This window comes from Hyaena hyaena, unplaced genomic scaffold (assembly GCF_003009895.1).
Source record: "Hyaena hyaena isolate Hyena2069 unplaced genomic scaffold, ASM300989v1 scaffold_1925, whole genome shotgun sequence".
In the NCBI taxonomy this organism is placed as follows: domain Eukaryota; kingdom Metazoa; phylum Chordata; class Mammalia; order Carnivora; family Hyaenidae; genus Hyaena; species Hyaena hyaena.
The window spans coordinates 41,027-63,222 of NW_024082566.1; the positions used below are offsets into that span (position 1 = coordinate 41,027).

The 22,196-nt window shown below is 38.7% G+C and overlaps 1 protein-coding gene across 1 annotated transcript in view; it reads right to left on the bottom strand.

The window, feature by feature from the left end:
* The window catches only part of LOC120226986 (WD repeat-containing protein 64-like), a 109,466-nt gene that overhangs the window by 8,714 nt on the left and 78,556 nt on the right, over nt 1–22,196 (bottom strand). The window contains exons 17-24 of the mRNA XM_039225148.1: nt 21,355–21,424; nt 19,441–19,477; nt 18,244–18,383; nt 16,276–16,381; nt 9,845–9,903; nt 6,003–6,112; nt 3,061–3,249; nt 699–804 (exon numbers count right to left, since the gene is read on the bottom strand). Coding sequence (XP_039081079.1) covers nt 699–804; nt 3,061–3,249; nt 6,003–6,112; nt 9,845–9,903; nt 16,276–16,381; nt 18,244–18,383; nt 19,441–19,477; nt 21,355–21,424 — 817 coding nt within the window. The remainder of the gene's footprint in view (nt 1–698; nt 805–3,060; nt 3,250–6,002; nt 6,113–9,844; nt 9,904–16,275; nt 16,382–18,243; nt 18,384–19,440; nt 19,478–21,354; nt 21,425–22,196) is intronic.

Here is a 22,196-nt window from a genome sequence, read left to right on the forward strand (position 1 = left end):
CTTAAGTTTGGTTTATTGTATGGAAGATCGTGAAGAAATCGATTTCAATTAATACCACACCTTAGCCTAAAGACTCATGCTATATCCCCTCTTTACAAATATTGGAAATAGAATGAATAGCAGGGCCCATATCTCTCCTAATTCTGCACTGAAGAAAAATATGTCAGTCTGTGAGAGGCAGAATCATGGCAACGAAAGATGTCCCCACTCTCTTTCCCCCACCCGCAACCTGTGATTTCATTGCCTCACATGACAAAAGGGAGTTTGCAGATATGATTTAGGTCTGGAACCTGGAGGTGGATTAGTCAAGTGGGCCCAGTCTAATCCCAGGCATCCTTAAAAGCAGAGAAACTTTTCCATGGGGTCACAGACATATGACCACAGGAAGGTAGTCGAGGAGAAGAAACATGTCTGGCTTGAAGATGAAGGCCCCAAACTAAAGCATTGAAATTCTCCCCTAGACTCCAGAAACGGAACATAGCTTTGGCAACACCTTAATTTTAGATCAATAAGACCCAGGTCAGACTTCTGACATATAGAACTGTAAGATAATTAATTTATATTGTTTAAGCCACCAAGCTGGTAGTAATTTGTAACAGCAGTAATAGAAAACTCATGTACCAGAGAGATCTAAATTCAGGAAAACCAAAGCAAAGTGCTTTATCTTTTTTTTGTTCACTTGTTTGTTTTAAGGCTACCTTGGGAGAAGAAAGAGACTTGAAAAACTTAAAATCATGATCCACTTCAAAGGCTTTGGGAGGTGTGCGTTTGAAAAGCAAAGACATTGAACTCATTTTTCTCCATCTGTGTAAAAAGATACAAGAAAAACTGTTAGCATATAACCACGTCGTTGTGTTCCTTGCTTGCTACATCCGTTACATTTCTTTCTCTGCATCCCAAATTCTCTGGCTTTAATGGCACCAGTACTAAGGATGCTACCTCTGCATTTAATTAGTCATTCTTTATTCACTCAAATACTTTTTGAGTGCCCGTTATGTGCTAATCTTTAAGCTAAGAACTGGGTATATAAAGATGTGTAAAACAGGGTCTTAATCCTCAAGGAACTCACAGAGCTAGTGAAGGAGATGCATATTACTAAATTAAAACATACTATTTTGAGTACTAAGATAAATGGATGTTCAAGGCCCAGCAAATACCCAGTGATCAACTTTGTGTGGGAAATTTTACCATATCTTGATGAGTTTTGGCTCTACTACACCACCTCTCACGTTTTGGCAAGATGTCTTCTCCAGAGCTCTTGCTGGCCAGCGAAGGCAAGACTTGAACCCTTCAGTGGAGTCTTGGCAGTCACTTGGAACCCTTGTTGATTTTCTCAAATTGCTCCTGTGTGGCCTGTGACTCTTAGCTTCGGTTCCTATTTCTTCTACCTACTGTTGGACTAGATGATGGCATGGAGCCTCTCCAGCTTTGACCCATGTAGGATATCCCTAAAGGGCTTTATTTTAGACAATCCCCTCCGGTTGTTCTTTTGAGTCATCTGGTCAGTTCCCCCAGTTCTGGTCTGCTCCATGTTACCAGTCCAGGGAGATCTGGCTCCCTAAGGACATCCACCATGTTTTGCTGATGTTGAGCTCAATTAAGCACCAATCGTTTCCATAATGACAAAGATCCAACCACATCAAAACCAGGACTGAATGTCACAAAAGCACAAAACACCTTTTGCCATCACTCTGTTCCCTGATGGAGAACTGTCCTCCTCTAAGCCTTTAAGCAGTGCTCAGGTGGGGCGCCTGGGTGGCTCAGTTGGTTGAACGTCCGACTTCAGCTAAGGTCATGATCTCACAGTTCGTGGGTTCGAGCCCCACCTCGGGCTCTGTGCTGACAGCCAGATCAGAGCCTGGAGCCTGTTTCAGATTCTGTATCTTCTTCTCTCTCTCTGACCCTCCCTTGCTCACGCTGTCTCTCTTTCTCTCTCTCTCTTTCTCCCTCTCTCTCAGAAATAAATAAAACATTAAAAAAAAATTTAAGCAGTGCTCAGGTATTCCTGAGACACAAGCATACCCATGAACCAAACTCTTGTTCAACATTAGAGCTATCTGACTTCCTTACAAAGTAATATATTCTATCTCATCTTACATCTATTTATTTCTCAAGCACTACCCTGTGACTTTTACCCCATCACTCCATTGAAATTACCCTCTCCAGGGCCATCAGCTGAAATAATGCCAATCCAGTGTTTACTTTTCTATTGTCCTATGTGACTTCACTGCCACATTCTACAAATGTGTCCTCACTACTACTTGCCATCATACCACGTGCATGTGGCTTCCTTTTCAACATCCAGACAGGCTTATCTCAATGCTCATTAAATATCTCCACTTGGATGTCCCCAAGCATCTAGACTTACACTTGTCCAAAACCAAAAGCACTCCCCTTTTCTTCAGACATGTTTTTTCTCTCCTGTATTCTGTCACTATGATTTCTGTAAAGTTTAAAATCCTATGTTGGCCCATAAGCAAAGCCCATTATGATTTGGTCTCTATAAAACATTCTTGCTTTATTTTCCACCATGTCTTCCTTACTTACTCACTGGATTCCCTAGTCTTGAAAAACTACATCATAGTCTTTCATTATTTAGTGCTTTTACTTACACAGGATTTAAGTAGACATATCTACTTTACTCCTCTGTGATTATCTTAAGAATTACATTTTCCTAGAAGTACTATTATACTGAATTGTAGCTTTTTGTTTACATGTTTCCCACCTTCATTGGACTGCAATGTTATTGAAAAGTCTTTGACTTTTCACTTTTGAATTCTCCATGTCCAGCACAGTGTCACAGTGTCAAAAGAGTTTAATTCTTGGGGTGCTTGGGCGCCTCAGTCATTTAAGTGTCTGACTCTTGGTTTCAGCTCAGGTCATGAGTTTGAGCCCCACATCAGGCTCTGTGCTGGCAGCACGGAGCTTGCTTGAGAGTCTCTCTCTCCTTTCTCTGCCCCTTCCCTGCTTGTGCTCTTTCTCAAAATAAATAAATAAACTTAAAAAAAAAAAGAGTTTAATTCTTGTCTGCTCATCTAAAGAGAAACCAAATGGTCTTACTTTTGCTGGTCAAATACCAGAGGATATTCATATTTTTGCTTCTTCTCTGTGAATTTGTTTTCTTCTTTTATTTCTATGGGATATTCATTAACATCACATGGCAAAATGAAATCACTTGTTTGTGATATTTCAAACATTCTTCGCTGTCCAAAATATCCACAGTAATGACCATTGAAGGCATGCCAGAGCCTGAGGAAAGGCAAAGGTAGGGAGAAGAAAGTAACGGGAATTCAGTGAAAGTTATTGTTTATTAGATCATTGACATGGGTTTTTACTGGTCCATTAGAGATTTTTAAGCTTGATTCAGGGACTATTCCTGTTAAATACATGGAGCCAATCATAGCATAAGAACTTTTATCCATTAGAATTCTAACAGACAAAATTTTGGGGAAGTGTTAATTTGAATCTGTACTTATGATGCCTATTCATTAAAATCAGAACACAAGGAATAAATATTTCCCAGAATAACACTGCTCTTTCAGTGTGATCAGAACCCATGTTGGCTGACAGTATGTTAGTTGAATTAGGCCTCAGCAGTCTACCTCTGCATCAGCATCAGTAGATCTTGTGGGAGGAGTTTCCAAAGGATGCTTTTACTATTAACAAACTCCTCTCAACCTCCATCCATAACTCCTACTGTTATGGAAAAACCATACTAATTTTCACAACTGAGTTCTGAAATATGGTGGTGAAAGAAGTGCCTCCTTATCCATATACATTATTTTACCATCAGGTCACTCTATGAGATCTTTCTTAGCCCACTTGATTTAAAACCCTGCAGAATATCCTTAGCAGGAGTGTGTGCCCTGCATCTTAAAGAAAGATAAAACAGTATGTGGAAGACCTTGCTTTTATATCTTGACTTCAACCTCAGAGTAACAAATGATGGTAGCAGTCATCATCACCCATAAGGAGTGATCACTAAATGAGCTAAGGGTAAATGCCACCAAATTCAAGTGGTTTCCCAGGTTAAGGGGGAGGGCATTAAGGAGAATACAGAGCAGAGGTATCCATCCAGGACTCCTCACACCTGACAGTGTCCTAAGAATGTAACATGAACATTTTACATCCCTTACACATTCTAATTTTCCTACACTGCCTTGCCAGAGCCTTCACCAAAATGAAATGGACCAGGCCTTCTAGAACAGAAGTTAGAGGGTTAGGACTATCTTCAGGAAAACTCCAAACTCACTCTATTCTAGGCCAGGACCGAAGCAGCTTCTGATCTTGTTTTGTGACATTTCCTGCCGCATGCGGAATTCTCCCAGATGACTGATCCCCCCTCTCAGCCTGATTTCCTGGGTCTTGGATAAATATCTTAGCCCCATGTATCCTCTGTCTAAGAGCTAAGGCTTTATTACACTTTTTCCTATTATAATAGCATAATCTTTTTGACAAGAAAGATTTAGAATGTTAAAATTGTCTACCCTTTTAGAAAGTGGCAGCCATTGTTTGCAAAAGGACATGGCTTAGTTATAAAGGGATGTGTATCTGAGATAGTTATTCATAGAGCTACTTTTACTGAGCTGAGTATCTGGGGAGATATTCACTTGAAGGAATAATATTAAAGAAATTTCTGAGCAGGAAATGGTCATAATAACAGACGTGTGTGCACATGTGACATGTGGTGTGTGTGTGTGTTGTGTGTGTGTGTGTGTGTGTGTGTGTGTGTGTGTATTACAATCCCCAATTAGCACTTCTGCTGACAGGTAGCTGAAAATAAACTGGAACAGAGACCCAGGGGACATAGTTGTGAAAAACATCTATAATAATGAAATGTCGTGTTTTTAATTGTTCCTATGAATAAAATAACACTTTCCCTTTCTGGCAGAGGAAGAGCTCTGTTTGACCCCAGTTAGGACCTCACACCCTTCCAGACTCACCGTTCACTCAACATTTCTAATGATTTACCTTCATCTTTCCATATTCAAAGTATTTTCTTCTTTTAGTGCCTCCGCTCTTAATGGATGGTCCCAGGGTTCGCTGAGTGGTATATGGCAGGAGGTATGCTTAACCTCCACTGCTTACCTCCCCTTTCAGTTAAATTTTATGTCTCCTGGATTTTACCTCCTGGATCGTTCTCAGGTCTAGACTAACTGCTTCCAGCACTGTTGCACTGCTCTGGTCCAGGCCCCTGCACTCAGCACAGACTTCCAACTGGTCTCTTTGATCCTGCCTTGCTGCTCTGAAATCCATTCCCTACACATTATTTTTTTTAAATGTAAGTCAAATTATGTTGGTCCTTCACTTAAAATCCTTTGGAGTTTATTTCTTTCAAGGTGAAGATCCAAATCAGCCCTAGGCTCACACAGGGGCTTTTACACAATGTAAAATATTCCTTCCTTTTTTGCCTTCACTATATTTAAACTCTCCAGCACACTATAAGCCTCTCTAGCACTCTCGATCTCAACTGACTTTATTCTCCTAAGAGGAAAATTCATTACCATGATTTTGAGACAGTTTAATATGCAATTTGTTTCAAGAAATGTCATGATGTTTCCTTTCTCTTTGTATGTGCAATATATGTGTGTGTGTCTGTTCAGCATTTTTTTGTATGTATCCTTAGCATTATCCAGGTGATTGGAAAGAAGTAGGCTTTGCAGAATCAATCACACTGTCCACGGGCGTGGGTCTATCTCTCTGAAATAACCATCCTGCTTAATGTTTTGACATAAGTCCACCAAAAACACTTTTATTAAAGTATTTGTTATACTGCTGACATGGATGAGCAGGGCATCTCGTCTCCTTGGCCATGGAAAAGAATTCCAAACCAGTGGCCGTCTTTTCAAAGCCCTTTGTGTGTGCCACATTTTGTTTGTTTGTGTGTTTATTTATTTTGATGATCCAATCAAGATTGTATTTGGGGCATATATTTAAACTGTAGCTTAAAATTTTTACTTGTCATGCTCGAAACCCTAAATTCACAATATGAAGGTCCATACCTTACTGAGCCGTCGATGGAGGCAGTAAGTACCACTTGTTTGTCTTCTATGTAGATTACTCGAACAATTTCTAAAGAATGAGCACGCCAGGCAAGCAGCTGCTTCAACTTCTAGAGAGCAACAACAAGGCATATCTTGTGGCATAAGTATGTGCTGATCATAATCCAAAGCAAGCAAAACCATTAATCACTAATGAGCCCAGCTTCTGAGTGAATGGGTGTGGACATCTGTGCAAGTTGAAGCCTCTCTCCCTGTGAGCTCTTCTTCCTTGCTCTGGTACCCTACCTCCATTTTTAGGCATTTCTTCATCTCAGGTATCCCTGGGAGAAGAAAGATCTTATGTCTTTAGCAATTTCTCATTTAAGCGAGGAAGGACATTTAATTGAGGATTACAAGATGAGTAGATGAAAGAAAAGCCTTAGGAAAAAGGCTGTGGGAGAGACAGAGGCAGAGTGGAATCAGGGGCAGAAGGATGCAGAGATGAAAGATGAAGACCAAAGGGGAGGTTGGCAAAAATTCCCTGTTTTCAAATTTTATCCAAAGATAGCCCTGGTAATTTTGTTATTTTATTTTATTTTATTTTATTTTATTTTATTTTATTTTATTTTATTTTATTTTTTTTGGTGGTGGTGGTGGTGGTGGAGGAGGAGGAGGTAGTAGAGTTATATATGATGACTATATACCACAAGGAAGCAATGAAAAGAATGGGCCTGGGTCATCCTCTTTGAAAGACATCAGGGGTCTCGATTGAAGACGTGGCCTATCCTCAAGTTTAGATCCTTTAAACAGGCATAAACTGTGTGAACTAGGGTTGTCAACTGGAAAGCTTGCTCTGTAGCAACATCTCCTTAGAATACGTTCCCTGTCTATCACCGATGAACCCAGACCAAGCACTACTTCTTCCTGGGTCGTCCACGTGGAATATTTGTGTAGCTAGAATTCTGGCAGTTTGAAGTTTTCCTATGAGTCTCCTATTCACTTAGACTTGAGCAAAGGTCAGACACAATTCCTCCTAAATCTCTTGACCTTCATTTATTTATTTATTTTTCTTTCATAGTTTATTGTCAAGTTGGTTTCCATATAACACCCAGTGCTCATCCCCACAAGTGCCCCCCTCCATGCCCGTCACCCCCCTTCCCCTCTTCCTGTCCCCCATCAGCCCTCAGTTTGTTCTCAGCATTCAAGAGTCTCTCATGGTTTGCCTCCCTCCCTCTCCCCCACCATTTTTCCCCCTTTCCCTCCCCCATGGCCCTCTGTTAAGTTTTCCCTGTTCCACTTATGAGTGAAAACATGTATAAATTTCTTGACCTTCAGATTCAATTCCTCCTAGTTGTTCTCAGACATCCAGGGTGAAATCTACATTCTCTTACTTATTGTCTCATGGCTATTCAATAATATCTTGTCATCCAAGAGTTCTTTCTCTGCCTTGGGATGAAATTCGCTAAGGCAAGTGTTTCTCTATTATGGGCCATATCTATAGTAAGAAAGACATTTTACCTCATGATCCATTCCACAGATACAATATTTGCACGTGCATACTGAACATGTTTCAGTATCCTTCACAAAAGGATACCTAACTTTACTATGTGCAGTGCACATTGATATCCTCTATTCTATTCTATTGCATTTTATTCCCCCTTTTAATTAAAATACTGGTTACCACTCATTACACTGATTTTATAACCCACTAATGGGTTATAACCTATATTTAGAAAAAAACATTGCTCTAAGACTTTTTTGTTTTTCTGTACACAAGTGTATATTATCATATGTATGATTTCTCTTCCTGTGGACAGGTTTTGACTATCCTATCTGTTAGAATATCTATATTACATGGAGCATCCTTTTAATAGTAATATTGCAAGAGAAACAGATTAACATATGAGATATACACTGACATATTAGTTTATTGTAGTTAGTTGTAACCTATAACTGAACCTGATTTAATTCATGATATATATTAGTCTGTGTAATAATGAGGCATCTTATAACCGGATTCTGTTATATGTAGGCAGCCATGTGCAAAGTGGAAAAAATACATTGTCCAAATACAGAAAAGGTTGAAATGACATTGAATACGGAGGAATTTCAAATAAGTAATTAAAATAAGTTCTTTGCTTTTATAAACTGGTGGAAATGCTTTAAAATCAACTCCACCATTAGTCTAATTCAATGTTATTTTATAATTTTGTTTTTAAGATTTTCTCTAAATTTTATAACGTCTTGGTTGCCTGTTTATAGAAAGTCCGTTTGGAAAACTGTAGGCTTTGGGTTATATTCTTATGCCTTAAAATTAACAATAACATATGATACTCATCACAATTAAGAGAGAACAGATAACTTTCCACTGTATATGTGGTTCAAGCATGTCATTTGTTTTTGTTCTGCTCACAGCATGACTTGATTGCAGGCCATTTATAGCTGTTGATAAGTGAAACTTTGTGCTTCACGAGTTGTTTGAATGTTGTTTTGTATTTGATAGCAATGAATGTTATATATGGAAACAACACTGCTCTTGAGGAGAAGAAGCCTGGTTCTATCCTGACTTAGTCATTAAATGTCAACACGGAGATGAGGGAAGACCGTCTCTGATTTCCCCTCTGCAAAGTCGAGATAATCATAGGAAAAATAAACATCTGAACATTAGAAAGCTAATCTTTTTGTTCTCGGAAACAAAAAGAAAATTCTATGGATCAAATGTAATAATGCTTGAAACAGTACCATTCTGTGAAGCCAAACCAGTACCAGATAGTACCATTCTATTCCTCTGCAAGGAATCCAATCTTAATCCATGTAAGCATAGTAAAATAATAGTAAAAAAAAAAGTACTATTTATTTACCTTTTGGATTTGAAATATGACCTTAAAGAGAAATAAGCCTATGGCCAAATAGTGCTTCCTTGCTGCAACTTTTAATTAGTTAAGATGAGTCTATAATATATATATGTATATATATATATGTATAATATATATAGGTATAATATATATATGTATGTATAATATATATAGGTATTATATATATATATATATATAGGTATATTTGTTTATCCACATTCACACAAAAAGTGCATATTCAAATGGTTATAAATAAGGATGGTGACATTTACATTGCAGTCACACTAAAAATAGCATTGAATATGTTTGATTCACAAGGAGGATTTAGAGTAAATGTGAGGAAGAGTTTCTTTCTTTTTAATTCAAGTATAGCTGACATGCAATGTTATGTCACCTTCAACTGGACAACAGGCTACACACCCGTCAGCGCTCACCATGATAACATGATAACATGTTATTACAGTGTTATTGACTACATTCCCTGTGCTGTATTTTTCATCCCCAAAGGTTGGGCACTAGATTAGGCTTCTAAGGAAAAGTTATAGAATCTCTTTCTATAAAGTTATGTAAGCTATATAAACTAACTGTGGAGGACTAGATGATGCGTGAGCCCTTTTAAGCTCTGGGTTTCTATATAGGTTCTTTCAAATAAATCAAAACATGAAGATGACGTAAAGTGGTCAGTGGCTGGATCCCTCACTCACTCATTCTTTCTTTTCACCAGGAAACTATTGTTATTTGGCACGTGACTTTTTGTTTTTCTCTTTTTTTAATTTCAAGTATAATTAACATAGAGTGTTATATTAGTTTCAGGTGTTAAATACAATGATTCAACAACTCTATACATTTCTCAGTGTCCATCAAAATAAAATACTATTAAGATTCAATAGTATTATATATGACTCAAGAGTAGGGAGTCTTGTCTTGCATTTCTATCTTTTGTGGTATCTAGCACAGAGAAATGGTCAATTTCTGTTTCATGAATTGAACTAAAACTAAAGGTCCTACCTTTTCATCGTGAGGTGGATCCAGGAAGGAACCGATGTTGCAAAGGATAACATGTCCTTCTGTATAAAATGTAAGCATTGGAATCTTTAATTAGATATTCATTTTGTCTCAGGAAATACTACCCAGACCACCAAATTAATTTGACTCAGGCATTTATAATGGTAAATAAAATAGAATCTGAAAAACCAAAAATGAAAGCAAAAAATTTGTATCAATTTAAAAAAATTGTTTTACAGTTTATTTATTCTTGAGCCAGAGAGAGACAGAGCATGAGTGGGGGAGGGGCAGAGAGAGAGGGAGACACAGAATCTGAAACAGGCTCCAGGCTCTGAGCTGTCAGCACAGAGCCCGACGCGGGGCTCGAACCCGTGAACCGTGAGATCATGGCCTGAGCCGAAGTCGGATGCTTAACCAACTGAGCCACCCAGGCGTCCCTGTATCAATTTTTATATGTAGGAATTATGTTTTGTTGAGTATATATGGCAACCTCATTATGACTTACAGTTGCCATGTATGCTCAAAGTCAAACTTCTTCTAAATGTCAGGGCAGATGAAATAGAAAGGAAAACAATGCTACCAAATGGAATCCAAACAGTTATAGAGATAATCATCCTACAATCCACATGATACTTACAAAACTAGGTTTTAAAAAAGCAACAACAGGGGCACCTGAGTGGCTCATTCGGTTAAGCGTCCAGCTTCAGCTCAGGTCATGATCTCACAGTTTGTGAGTTCGAGCCCCACGTCGGGCTCTGTGCTGACAGCTCAGAGCCTGGAGCCTGCTTTGGATTCTATGTCTCCCTCTCTCTCTCTGCCCCTCCCCCACTCACACTGTCTCTCTCTCTCTCTTTCTATCTCTCTCTAAAATAAAAAACATTAAAAAAATTTAAAAACCATGTATGTACCTAACATCACAGTGTCACAATATACAGGTGAAAACTGATAGAATTGCAAGGAGAAATAGATAAAACAGTTTCATAGTTGGATACTTGAGCACCCATCTCTCAGAAATGGACAGACCCAGAGGGCAGAAAATCAGTAAGGACATAGTTGAACTTAATCACACCATCATTTAACTAGGTATAATTGATATCTACAAACTACTGCATCCAACAATATCAAAACACATATTAATCTCTAGCACCCATGGAACACTCACCAAGATAGACCAAATTCTGGACCATAAATTACACCTTAACAAATTTGAGATAAGAGAAATCATACAGTGTATGTCCTCAGACTACAATGGAATTAAACTGGAAATCAATAAGAGAAAGGGAGCTGGAAAAATCCCAAAATAATTAGAGACAAGACAACATGCTTCTAAATAATAGCTTATAGAAAAAAATCTCAAGGGAAATTTTTAAATATTTTGAACTAAATAAAAATGAAAATATGACATCAAAATTAGAGGGAAGCAGCAAAAGCAGTGTTCACAGGGCAATTTACATGCACATATTAGAAAAAAAAGGAAGATCTATAATCTAAGCTTCCCTTTTAGAATGAGATAAAAGAAAAAAGAACAAATTCACCAAAGTAAGCAGAAGAAATGATATAAAAATCAGAGCAGAAATCAACGGAACTGAAAATAGGAACTCAATAGAGAAAATCAATGAAATCAAGTATTTCTTTCAAAAATTGACAAAATTGATAAACTTCTAGCCAGGCTAGTAAAAAGATCTCATGGATATTAAAAGGATACTAAAGGAATACTATGAATTCTATGCCCACAAATTTAATAACCTGGATATAATGGACTGATTCCTTGAAAGACACAACCTGACAAAACTCACCCAAGAAGAAATAGATAATCTGAGCAACCCTATAATATTTTTTAAAACATGTTTATTTATTTATGGAGTGTGTAGGGAGGCAGAGGGAAAGGGTGAGAGAACCCCAAAGAAACTCCATTCTGTCAGCTTGGTGCCCAATGTGGGGCTCAATCCCACAAACCGTGAGATCATGACCTGAGCTGAAATCAAGAGTAGGGCTGGGGCACCTGGGTGGCTCAGTCAGTTAAGTGTCCGACTTCGACTCAGGTCATGATCTCACAGTTTGTGGGTTTGAGCCCCACGTCCTCGGGCTCTGTGCTGACAGCTCAGAGCCTGGAGCCTGCTTCAGATTCTGTGTCTCCCCTTCTTTCTATCCCTCCCCTGCTCATGCTCGGTCTCACTCTGTTTCTCAATAATAAGTAAATGTTAAAAAATTAATAAAAAATAGAATAGGATGGTCAATTGACTGAGCCACCCAGGCACCCCAGGACTATATTATTAAAGAAATTAATTAATAACCTTCTCAAACAGAAACCACTGTCAAAATGGGTTTAATGGTGAATTCTATCACATATTTAAGTAAGAAATCTTACCAATTATCTAATACTCTTCCAGAATATAAAAGTGAAAGGGAATACATGTTAACTTGTTCAATGAGGCCAGTACACCCTAGTACCAAACCCAAAGATATTATAAGAAAACTATAAACCAATAGCTCTTATGAATATAGCGAATATAGATGGAAAAATCCCCAACAAAATGTAAGAAAACTGAATCCAAGTGGTAATAAAAGAATTATACACGATGGCCAACATGTGAAGATCAGTTCATGTAATCCATCCCATTAACAGGCTAAAGAAGAAAAATTACATGATCATATCAAGAGAGCAGAAAAAGCAGCTGACAAAATTCGACATCCATTCATGATAAAAACTCTCAATTTGGAAACACACTTAACACCTTTCCCATCAAATGCCAAAAGCCAAAAAACCCAGATGAAAACAAATCTAAGTGTAACATGCAAAACTATGAAACTAGAAGCAAATCTAAATAACCTCAGGTTTGGCAATAACTTTTTAAATACAACATCAAAGGCACCATCCATGAAAGAAACCATTGATAAGCTGTACTTCAACAAAATGGAAAACTTCTGCTCTGTAAAACACACTGTCAAGAAAACTGGTGGGGCACCTGGGTGGCTCAGTTAAGCTCTGACTTCAGCTCAGGTCATGATCTCACGGTTCATGGGATCGAGCCCCATGTCAGGCTCTGTGCTGACAGCTAGCTCAGAGCCTGGAGCCTCTTTCAGAGTCTGTGTCTCACTCTCTCTCTGACCCTCCCCTGTTCATGCTGTCTCTCTCTCAGAAATTAAAAAAAAAAAAAAAAACAAAACATAAAAAAAAGAGAACTGGAAGACAAGCCACAGAATAGGAGGAAATATTTGCAAAAGGCATATCTGATAAAAGACTCTTATCTAAAATATGTGAGGAAAATAAACAACTCAATTAAAAATGGGCAAAAGATCTGAACAGATCCCTCATCCAGAAAAATATACAAATGGCAAAAAGTATGTGGAAAAAAATATTCCACATTATATGCTATTAAAAATGAAAATTAAAAGTATAAGGAGATACTGTTACACGTCTTTAAGAATGACCCAAATGTAAAGCATAGGAAACATCAAATGTTGATGAGAATGTGCAGCAACAAGAACTCTCATTCATCATTGGTGGAAATGCAAAATGGTAGAGTCGTTTTGGGAGACAATTTGGCAGTTTCTCACACAATTAAACATACTCTTACTGTATAATCCAGCTATATGCTCCTTGGTATATACCCAAAGGAATTGAAAACTGGTTTTTTTCCACACAAGAACCTACACACAGATGTTTATGGCAGCTTTATTCATTAGTGCCAAAATGTAGAGGCAACCACACTGTCTTGAAGTATGTGAATGGGTAAGTAAACTGTGCTACATCCAGACAATGGGATATTATTCAGCACTGAAAAGAAATGAGTTATCAAGCCATAAAGACACTTGGAGGAAACTTCAATGAATATTTCTAAGTGAAGGACGTCTGAAAAGGCTACATACTATATGATTTTCAATATGACATTCTGGAAAAAGCAAAGCTACGGAGACAATAAAAAGATCTATGGTTGCTAGGAGTTAGGGAGGAGGGGGGATGATTAGGCAGGACACGGGATTTTTAGGACATTAAAACTACTGCATATGACATTATAATGGTGGGTACACATCATCAAACATTTGTCAAAATCCATAGAATACACAACTCCAACAGTGAACCTCAGTGTGAACTATGGACCTTGGATGATACCGATGTGTTAGCAGTTGTAACAAATGTACCACTCTGGTGCAGGAGACTGAAAGTGGGGGAGGCTGTGTGTGGGAGGGGGTGAGGGCAGAATGGGTGTATGGGACTCTCTGTACATTCCACTCAATTTTTTGTGAACCCAAAACTGATCTAAAAAAAAATCCTATCTAACAACAAAAAAAGCAACCACTAATGATGTTTGAGGATGCCTGATTTCCAACAGTGACTAGATGGCTACCCACATAGCTCTTTTAACGTCTACTGTAACACAGAAAAGGAAGCCTAAGGTCAGAATCTAGAAGTCTTCTTTAATTATAATATAGATGAGGCTGGATTGGATCCCAAACCCACCCTACGCTAGTTTTCTAAATCATAGCAAACCCCACAAATTTCAAGAAGTAGAAGAGTTGGGGCACCTGCGTGGCTCAGTCAGTTAAGCATCTAACCTCGGCTCAGGTCATGATCTCGTGGTTTGTGGGTTCGAGCCCCGCGTCGGGCTCTGTGCTGACAGCTCAGAGCCTGGAGCCTGTTTCAGATTCTGTGTCTCCCTCTCTCTCTCTCTCTCTGCCCCTCCTCTGCTCATAGTCTCTCTCTCTCTCTCTCTCTTTCAAAAATAAACATTAAACATTTTTTAAAAAGTAGAAGAGTTATGCGGCAGTAAAGTGTTCCAGGCAGAGGCAAAGAAGAATAACTCTCAAAAGAAGTGTGGTTTGAGAACTCTGTAGATAATTTCAAATTTTAGTTCTATGTATTTTGTTAGAAAAGAATTACCCCATAGTAGGTAAAATTAGTGCAAAAATATGCAGGCAATTTTTAAAAAGCAATATAATTTGCTTGACCTTAGATTTTTCTACCAGTCAGCTGTAAACAGAAACAATGTTTCTGGAAACCTTGGAGACTGATAGATAAAAGCTGGAAGTCAAGAATAAGAATATCAGAGTATAATAGGACAGGTGGTGAGCAATAAAATCAGATAAAATAAAGATAACTTGAATTTGTTTACATTTATTTATATTTGAGAGACAGAGCACAAGTGGGGTAGGGGCAGAGAGGAGGAGACACAGAACTGAAAGCAGGCTTCAGGCTCTGAGCTGTCAGCACAGAGCCAAATGCGGGGCTTGAACCCTGAGCCGAAGGTGCACGCTTAACCGACTAAACCACCCAGGTACCCCGAGATAATTTTAAACAAATGTTGTAAAAGCTACTTATTATACTGAATATAAATATAAAGCATTATTTTCTATAATCTCCAGAAGACTGAAATAATTGATGGTACTAACTGATGTGACTTTTGTAAAGTAAGTTTTGAAATGAGAACAATGTTCTTTTAAGAAAAGATGTAAAATTTACTTTTTTGTTTACCATTTATTTATTTTTGAGAGACAGAGCGTGTAAATGGGGGAGGGGCGGAGAGAGGAGGAGCCACAGAATCCGAAGCAGGTTCCAGACTCTGAGCTGTCAGCACCCAGCCCGACGCGGGGCTCGAACCCACAGTGAGATCATGACCTGAGCCGAAGTGGGAGGCTTAACCACCTGAGCCATCCAGGTGCCCCTAAAATTTAAATGTTAATATAATAGCAGTACCTGAATGCAAATCTGAAGGTTACAGTAGCAACTGATAAGCGAAGGGGTGGGTGTAGAATATAAGAAAAGGAAAAGTGGGCCAAGCTTTTGTTTAACTGAAAAGATGCTGTTTCAGTCTAAATTCTAACAAACTGGTTAGTTTTGTGTGTTTTTCTTGAAAAACTTAGAAGTAAACACTACTAAAATGTTAAGATGTATTTACACCATGAATGATGATCCACAAACTCACATAATCTTTCAAAGTTGGGTGAGCTGAAAAGACAGATAATCCACGATTAATTAAAAAGGTATAAGAAAGGAAATAAAGCATTAGAAAAAAGAATGGTGTTACATCAAAGAATGAAGACCAACTAAGATACAATCAGTCAATACAAGGTTCCCCTAATGAGAACAAATAATCCCTTTCCTTCCAAATTCATGCCATTACTCCCTTTATAATGAGATGAATACAACATAATCCAATGAAAATGAAAACTTTACATTCTTCCCAATATGGAAGGTCAGAGAACAGGTATGGGAAAAAATAGATTGTCTTCCTCTAAATAAAGACCTAGAAATGGAGTAGGTTCTATTCATTTTTCTATTCACTCATTACTCTATTTATTCATCAAGCTACTCATAACTTCAGCATCCTTCTCATTCTTTCTTTTGTCTCAATAAATGTCATGTATTTTCCTACCTCCATCTTTGTGTCATAGTTACGGAACTATCTGTAGACGACTGCCTAAGTGTGACTTACCCATATTTCCAGTCAGAAGTAACCTGGCACATGAATCAGTATACAGCGACGTCAGAGAAATGGCAGAATGTTTTGTGAAAGGCAGCATATCTTTCAGTAGCTTTCCCTGAATAAAGTATGATAATAAAGTCTATAAAATATTAACCTTGGAGTTGAATTTCTCTATAAATAATCCATCTAAAAAATTATGTCTGATACTACAACATGATGCTCTTCTCTGTAATAAAAACAATTTGAAACTATCTGAAGGGACTTATTTCCTTGAAATGAAATGTTCATAAAGATGTTCAACTATGAAGAGCATCTAGACTCTGATTATTACAGACCCTTTCTATTCTTGGGGATTATTTCTTACACTTCCCGTGACCCTTTCCATGAACTTCCTCAGACTTCTTTTCCAGGTACGTATTTCCCTTCTAAACAAACATTCTTTTCAGGTTTACATGTGTCTGTCTCAACCAGTAATATTGCACGTATCTTTTCAGATCTACCTATTTTGAAAATTGGTGCAAGATAAAGAAATTCTAAGAGATTCAAATTCAGCAGATTATTGTTCAGTTCTTAGGATAAGTCAGCATCAGGAAGGACTTTCCACAAGCACCGCCTCACTTAGACAATAAACACCCACGCTTCAGAAGACAAAATTTGATAGGGCACCTGCGTGGCTCAGTTGGATAAGCATCTGACTCTGGATTTCAGCTAAGGTCATGATCTCATGGTTCGTGGGATCCAGCCCTGCATCGGGCTCTGTGCTGACAGCATAGAGCCTGCTTGAAATTCTTTCTCTCTCCCTTTCTCTGCCCTTCTCCTGCTTATGCTCTCTGCTCCTCATCAAAGTAAATAAATAAATAAATAAATAAATAAATAAATAAACAAACATTGAATAAAGAAGAGAGAATTTGAGTCTGTGAATCATTTCCTGAGATTTATTTGAGAATAATCTCTCTTCTGTCACTCTTTTATTTCTCTATCAGAAAAAGAAAAGGCATTGATCTGATACCAAGATACTCTCAGGAAAAGTTGTTAACAACTGTTTGTATTTTCAGGGAGGCTTGGTTGGTTAAGCGACTGACTTTGATTTCAGCTCACGTCCTGATCTCAGTCATGAGATTGAGCCCCATGTCGGGCTCAGTACTGGATGTGAGCCTGTTTGAGATTCTCTCTCTCTCTCTCTCTCTCTCTCTCTCTCCACTCCCCCGCCTCCCCCACTTGCTCTGTCTCTAAATAAAATTAAAAAATATTTTTGAAAGGTTCATATTTTCAAACCAAGATTTTCCCTCTTACAAGCTAAAATCTATTGATAGGCCAGGAGGTTTTATCCAGCAGATGCCTGTGGGATTCCATGTCACTGGGTCTATCTGCCGTACAAAATGGTGACCCTTTTCTGGATCTCCCACTTGCCTCTCTAATGATTTCACTGCTACAAGCACCGGGCAAGATCCTTCTTTCAATCGTCTCTGTCTTCCCAATTTTAAACTCTCCACTCCAAGTCATTTAAAATCTTCTGGTAAATAAAAGCTATGTTTTCATTGTAAAATACTTAAGGACATTCATTACAATGTGATAACTTCTTCCAATAGTTTAGATAACTAAAAATTTATACAAGCTCAATATTTGAGTGCTCTTATATTCTTTTGCTGTCATACATCATTAACATACTCTAATATTATTTAAATATCCAATGAAATAGTTAGTGGCATGTACTCATAGCTCAGCTTAAAACAAAGAAAGCTTTGCAACAGTTAACTCAGCAGTTTTGATCATTGGAGCTCTGGAGATACAGAGCTGGCCTATTGTAAGGTTTGAGTAGCATTTTCAGTGAGAAGGCTGTGGAACCACCATTCGTTAGAAGGTTGAAAAATACTAGAATTGGATGCTCTCTGGAGCCTCAGAAGGTTAGGATTCATTCAATAATACTTTTATCTTGCTCATTCTCTGCTGCTCCAGGTAAGTAATGGGTCCAGTCACCTCCATGGTCCACAAGCGAAGATGTCCATCCTCATGAGCAGAAACAATGATAGGGGGCTGAGCTTCTACTAAATTGGTGCTTGCAGAGTGTTTTTTGTCAGCTGGATGTTGCTGGCCTGCTGTGACATCAGTGTTTTCACCTACAGGAAGGTTAATGTGCTACCGTGAATATTTGCAATACTTGGAATTACATACTTTATAGAACATAAAAGAGGAGGCAGGTAGGAAAATCATAAGACAACACATTCTTTCCCCCAGAATAATTTTTTTCAACCTCAGAGAACTTCACTCAGGGCAGAGAACAAAAAAGCATTAACAAATAGAATCCTGGATTCCTGGAGGAAAAAACAAGTATGTTTGATCTTATCCCAAAAATCTCAGCTAAAACTAGGTATACCCCCAGTGTAAGTCTTACACATGCCCCCAGTGTAAGTCTTACAAATCTAGTATAAGCTCTATGGACTGAAGACTAAGAAGCTCAGTAATGCATTGGATTTTTAAAAATCTAGAATTTGTATGTATGTATGTATTTATTTAATGTTTTATTTATTTTTGAGAGAGAGATAGAGACAGTGTGAGCAGGGGAGGATCAGAGAGAGAGGGAGATGTGGAATCCAAAGACAGCCTCCAGGCTCTGAGATAGCTGTCAGCACAAAGTCTGACGCCAGGCTTGAACCCATGCACCGTGAGATCATGACCTGAGCCGAAGTCAGATGCTTAACTGACTGAGCCACCCAGGAGCCCCTAGAATTAGTATTCCAAATGGCATCATCATAATGGAAATTCTGCCTCGTAGACTGCTGAATCTTATACTACTTCAACATTTAGCCACAAAAAAAGATGTACTGTATATTCGTTAAGACTATTCTAGAACTGGGGCGCCTGGGTGGCTTAGTCGGTTAAGCGTCCGACTTTCGCTTAGGTTATGATCTCGCGGTTCGTGGGTTCGAGACCCGCGTCGGGCTCTATGCTGACTGCCAGCTCAGAGCCTGGAGCCTGTTTCAGTCTGTGACTCCCTCTCTCTCTGACCCTCCCCTGCTCACGCTGTCTCTCTCTCTCTCTCCCTCCTAGAAATAAAAACATGAAAAAAAATTAAAAAAAAAAACAACTAAGTTCTAAATAAAAAAGACTATTTTAGAACCTGAACTTCCACTGCAAAGAAATTGTTACAAGGGAGAGAGGTGACTTCATACTGACCTTTAACTTCTGTGTCATGTATGCTCTGTTTGCTTCCCTGAATTAGGAGAGAAAAAGAGAAAGCATTTAGGTGACATCGTAAGGAAATGAGATACACTGGATGAGTAGATTCTTCAGATGAATTTACATTTTGTTTCTAATTTTTAAAAATTTGAGTACAGTTGACATACAATGTTACATTGTTACATTAGTTTTAGGTGTACAACATAGCAAGTGGGTGAGTCTTTAAGTTATGCCATGCTCAGCACAAGTGTAGACACCATCTGTCACCATACAATGTTATTAAAATACTATTGACTATATTCTCTCTGCTCTATCATTTCCCCCCGGGATTTATTTACCCCATAACTGGAAACCTATACCTCCCCCTTCCCTGCACCTATTCTGCCCATCCCCCAACCTCTCCCCCTGGCAACCATCAGTTTGTTCTCTGTTAGTTTTACATTTCTTTTTTTTAACTGTTTTTAAAATTTTTAAAAAATGTTTTTATTTATTTCTGAGAGAGTGAGAGATAGCATGAGCAGGGGAGGGTCAGAGACAGAGGGAGACACGGAATCTGAAGCAGGCTCTAGGCTCTAAGCTGTCAGCACAGAGCCTGACACGGGGCTCGAACCCATGGACTGTGAGATGATGACCTGAGCTGAAGTCGGACGCCTAACTGACTAAGCCACCCAGGCGCCCCTAATTTTATATTTCTAAGCATTAGTTTTGAAGTTTTTATTTTATTTTTTTATTTGAGAGACAGAGACAGAGACAGAGACAGAGACAGAGGGAGAGAGAGAATCTTAAGCAGGCTCCACACTCAGTGCAGAGCCCAACATGGGACTTGAGTCTGCAACCTGGGGTCATGACCTGAGCCGAAATCAAGATTCTGGTACTTAACTGATTGAGCCACCCCAAGCGCCCCTGAAGTTGTGTTTGAATTAATTATTTTAAAACAAGTATTACGGAGACTGTCATGTTCATAAATAGGGTATCTGTAACACAACATTCTAGTGACTCAGGGAGGGCATAACAATGAAAGTCATTACATGTCTAATGCATGCCATGTTCTTGGTGTACATGTTTGGGCAACCATGGCAGTTAGGTTTTATTTGATAACCAGAAACTCAGAGATTAGGCGATGTCTCTAAAGCTCATCAGAAAATAAACGGAGCACCTGGTTGAAGTACAAGTCTTTCTGACTCTTACATCCTTGTGAGTTTGCTCTTTTCACCATACTAGTGGTTTTAAAATAAGTTTTGCAGTGATAAGTTTCCTTTAAAACAAAATCCTATTAGAGGGGTGCCTAGGTGATCAGTTGGTTAGGTCAGATCATGATCTTTCGGTTCGTGAGTTCAAGCCCCGTGTCAGGTCAGGCTCTATGCTGACAGCTCAGATCCTGGAGCCTGCTTTGGATTCTCTGTCTCCCTCTCTCTCTGACCCTCCCCTACTATCTCTTTCTCAAAAAAATAAACATAAGAAATATTAAAACAAAATAAAACAAAATCCTACCAGAGATATAATGGGTCAAATCTATGAAAGTGGGACTAAGAACAGAGTTTGAAAACCACTGTATATTGCACCATGTGTCATCTCTTCCCTGTGAAATGTGTGCAATACTTTTTGGCAAAAGAGGTTGTCTAAAATTGCTTTATTATTTCAGAAATGTAAAGACAGCATATTTAATGTATTTTATTTATATGTATGGATTATTTGCAGATATGAAAGCCATGAAAATACAGGAAGTAATATATAAAAACAGGTTAGACATTGCTTTTTAGGAAAACAAAAAAGGTTTTACACACATATGTACACACAGAGTTTTTCCACCTTGACCTTCTCTCAAAGGAGCGGGTCAAATGGGACCAGTCACTATTTCTGAACTAATATGGGATGTAACAGGAAAGCATACTCTTTCTATTTCTTGCTTACCTTGCTGCTCTGTGGACCTTTACTAGAATCACATTGTGATGAGGAGCACACGGAATCCTGACTTGATCTCCTAGAGGGAGAGGGAGAAGCTCAAGGAAGGACAGTTAAGATATTCTATCCTACACGAAGTGTGCTCTTCTTGCTTTAACTTCAGTAGATTACTTCTCTCATCATCTATGGATACTGAGCCACTCAAGAAACAAATCACACCTTCTATCTTGCGTTACCAATGTTCATCTGCCTGGTATTGGTATTGGTTCATCTCTCCTGTTGGGGAGCCTCAGTAAATAAGATTTAGTGTTGCCTGGGTCTGGGAAATAAAACTCTTCCCTTTCCCACTGCTCGGGCTAGATGTATTCCTAGGAGCTGACTCTTAAATGCCAGGAAGAGGGTTGGAGGTGGGCACCTGAAAAACCTGGCTAACTCCTGCTCTGCAGTTCCCACTTCTGGCCTGGTTGTCTCGGCCACACTCTGCTGGAATGGACTGGAAAGTGACTTAGGTTCCCACGTGGGCATCGATGTGGAACAAGTCTTCAAAACAGTCTCATACTAAGTCCATTTCGAGTCAAGGGGTAGGGAAGGTTGTACATTCTTGCTCACCACAGGGTGACTCGAAACCAACAGAGAAGCCTTTGATTTCTTCCTAGAGATGTTTCCCTTTACATGTTGCCTGAAAATCAGAGCTCTCAAACATGTCTAGACAGGAAACATAGCTTTCCTTAAATATTTAAAGAACAATGTCCTTCCCCCTCAGAAATGGATGGGGATGGCTTAGTTTTTAGCAGATGTCGTATGAAGCCTGCTCCTATAGTTTACATTTGCCCTGCAAGCTCTCCCTCATT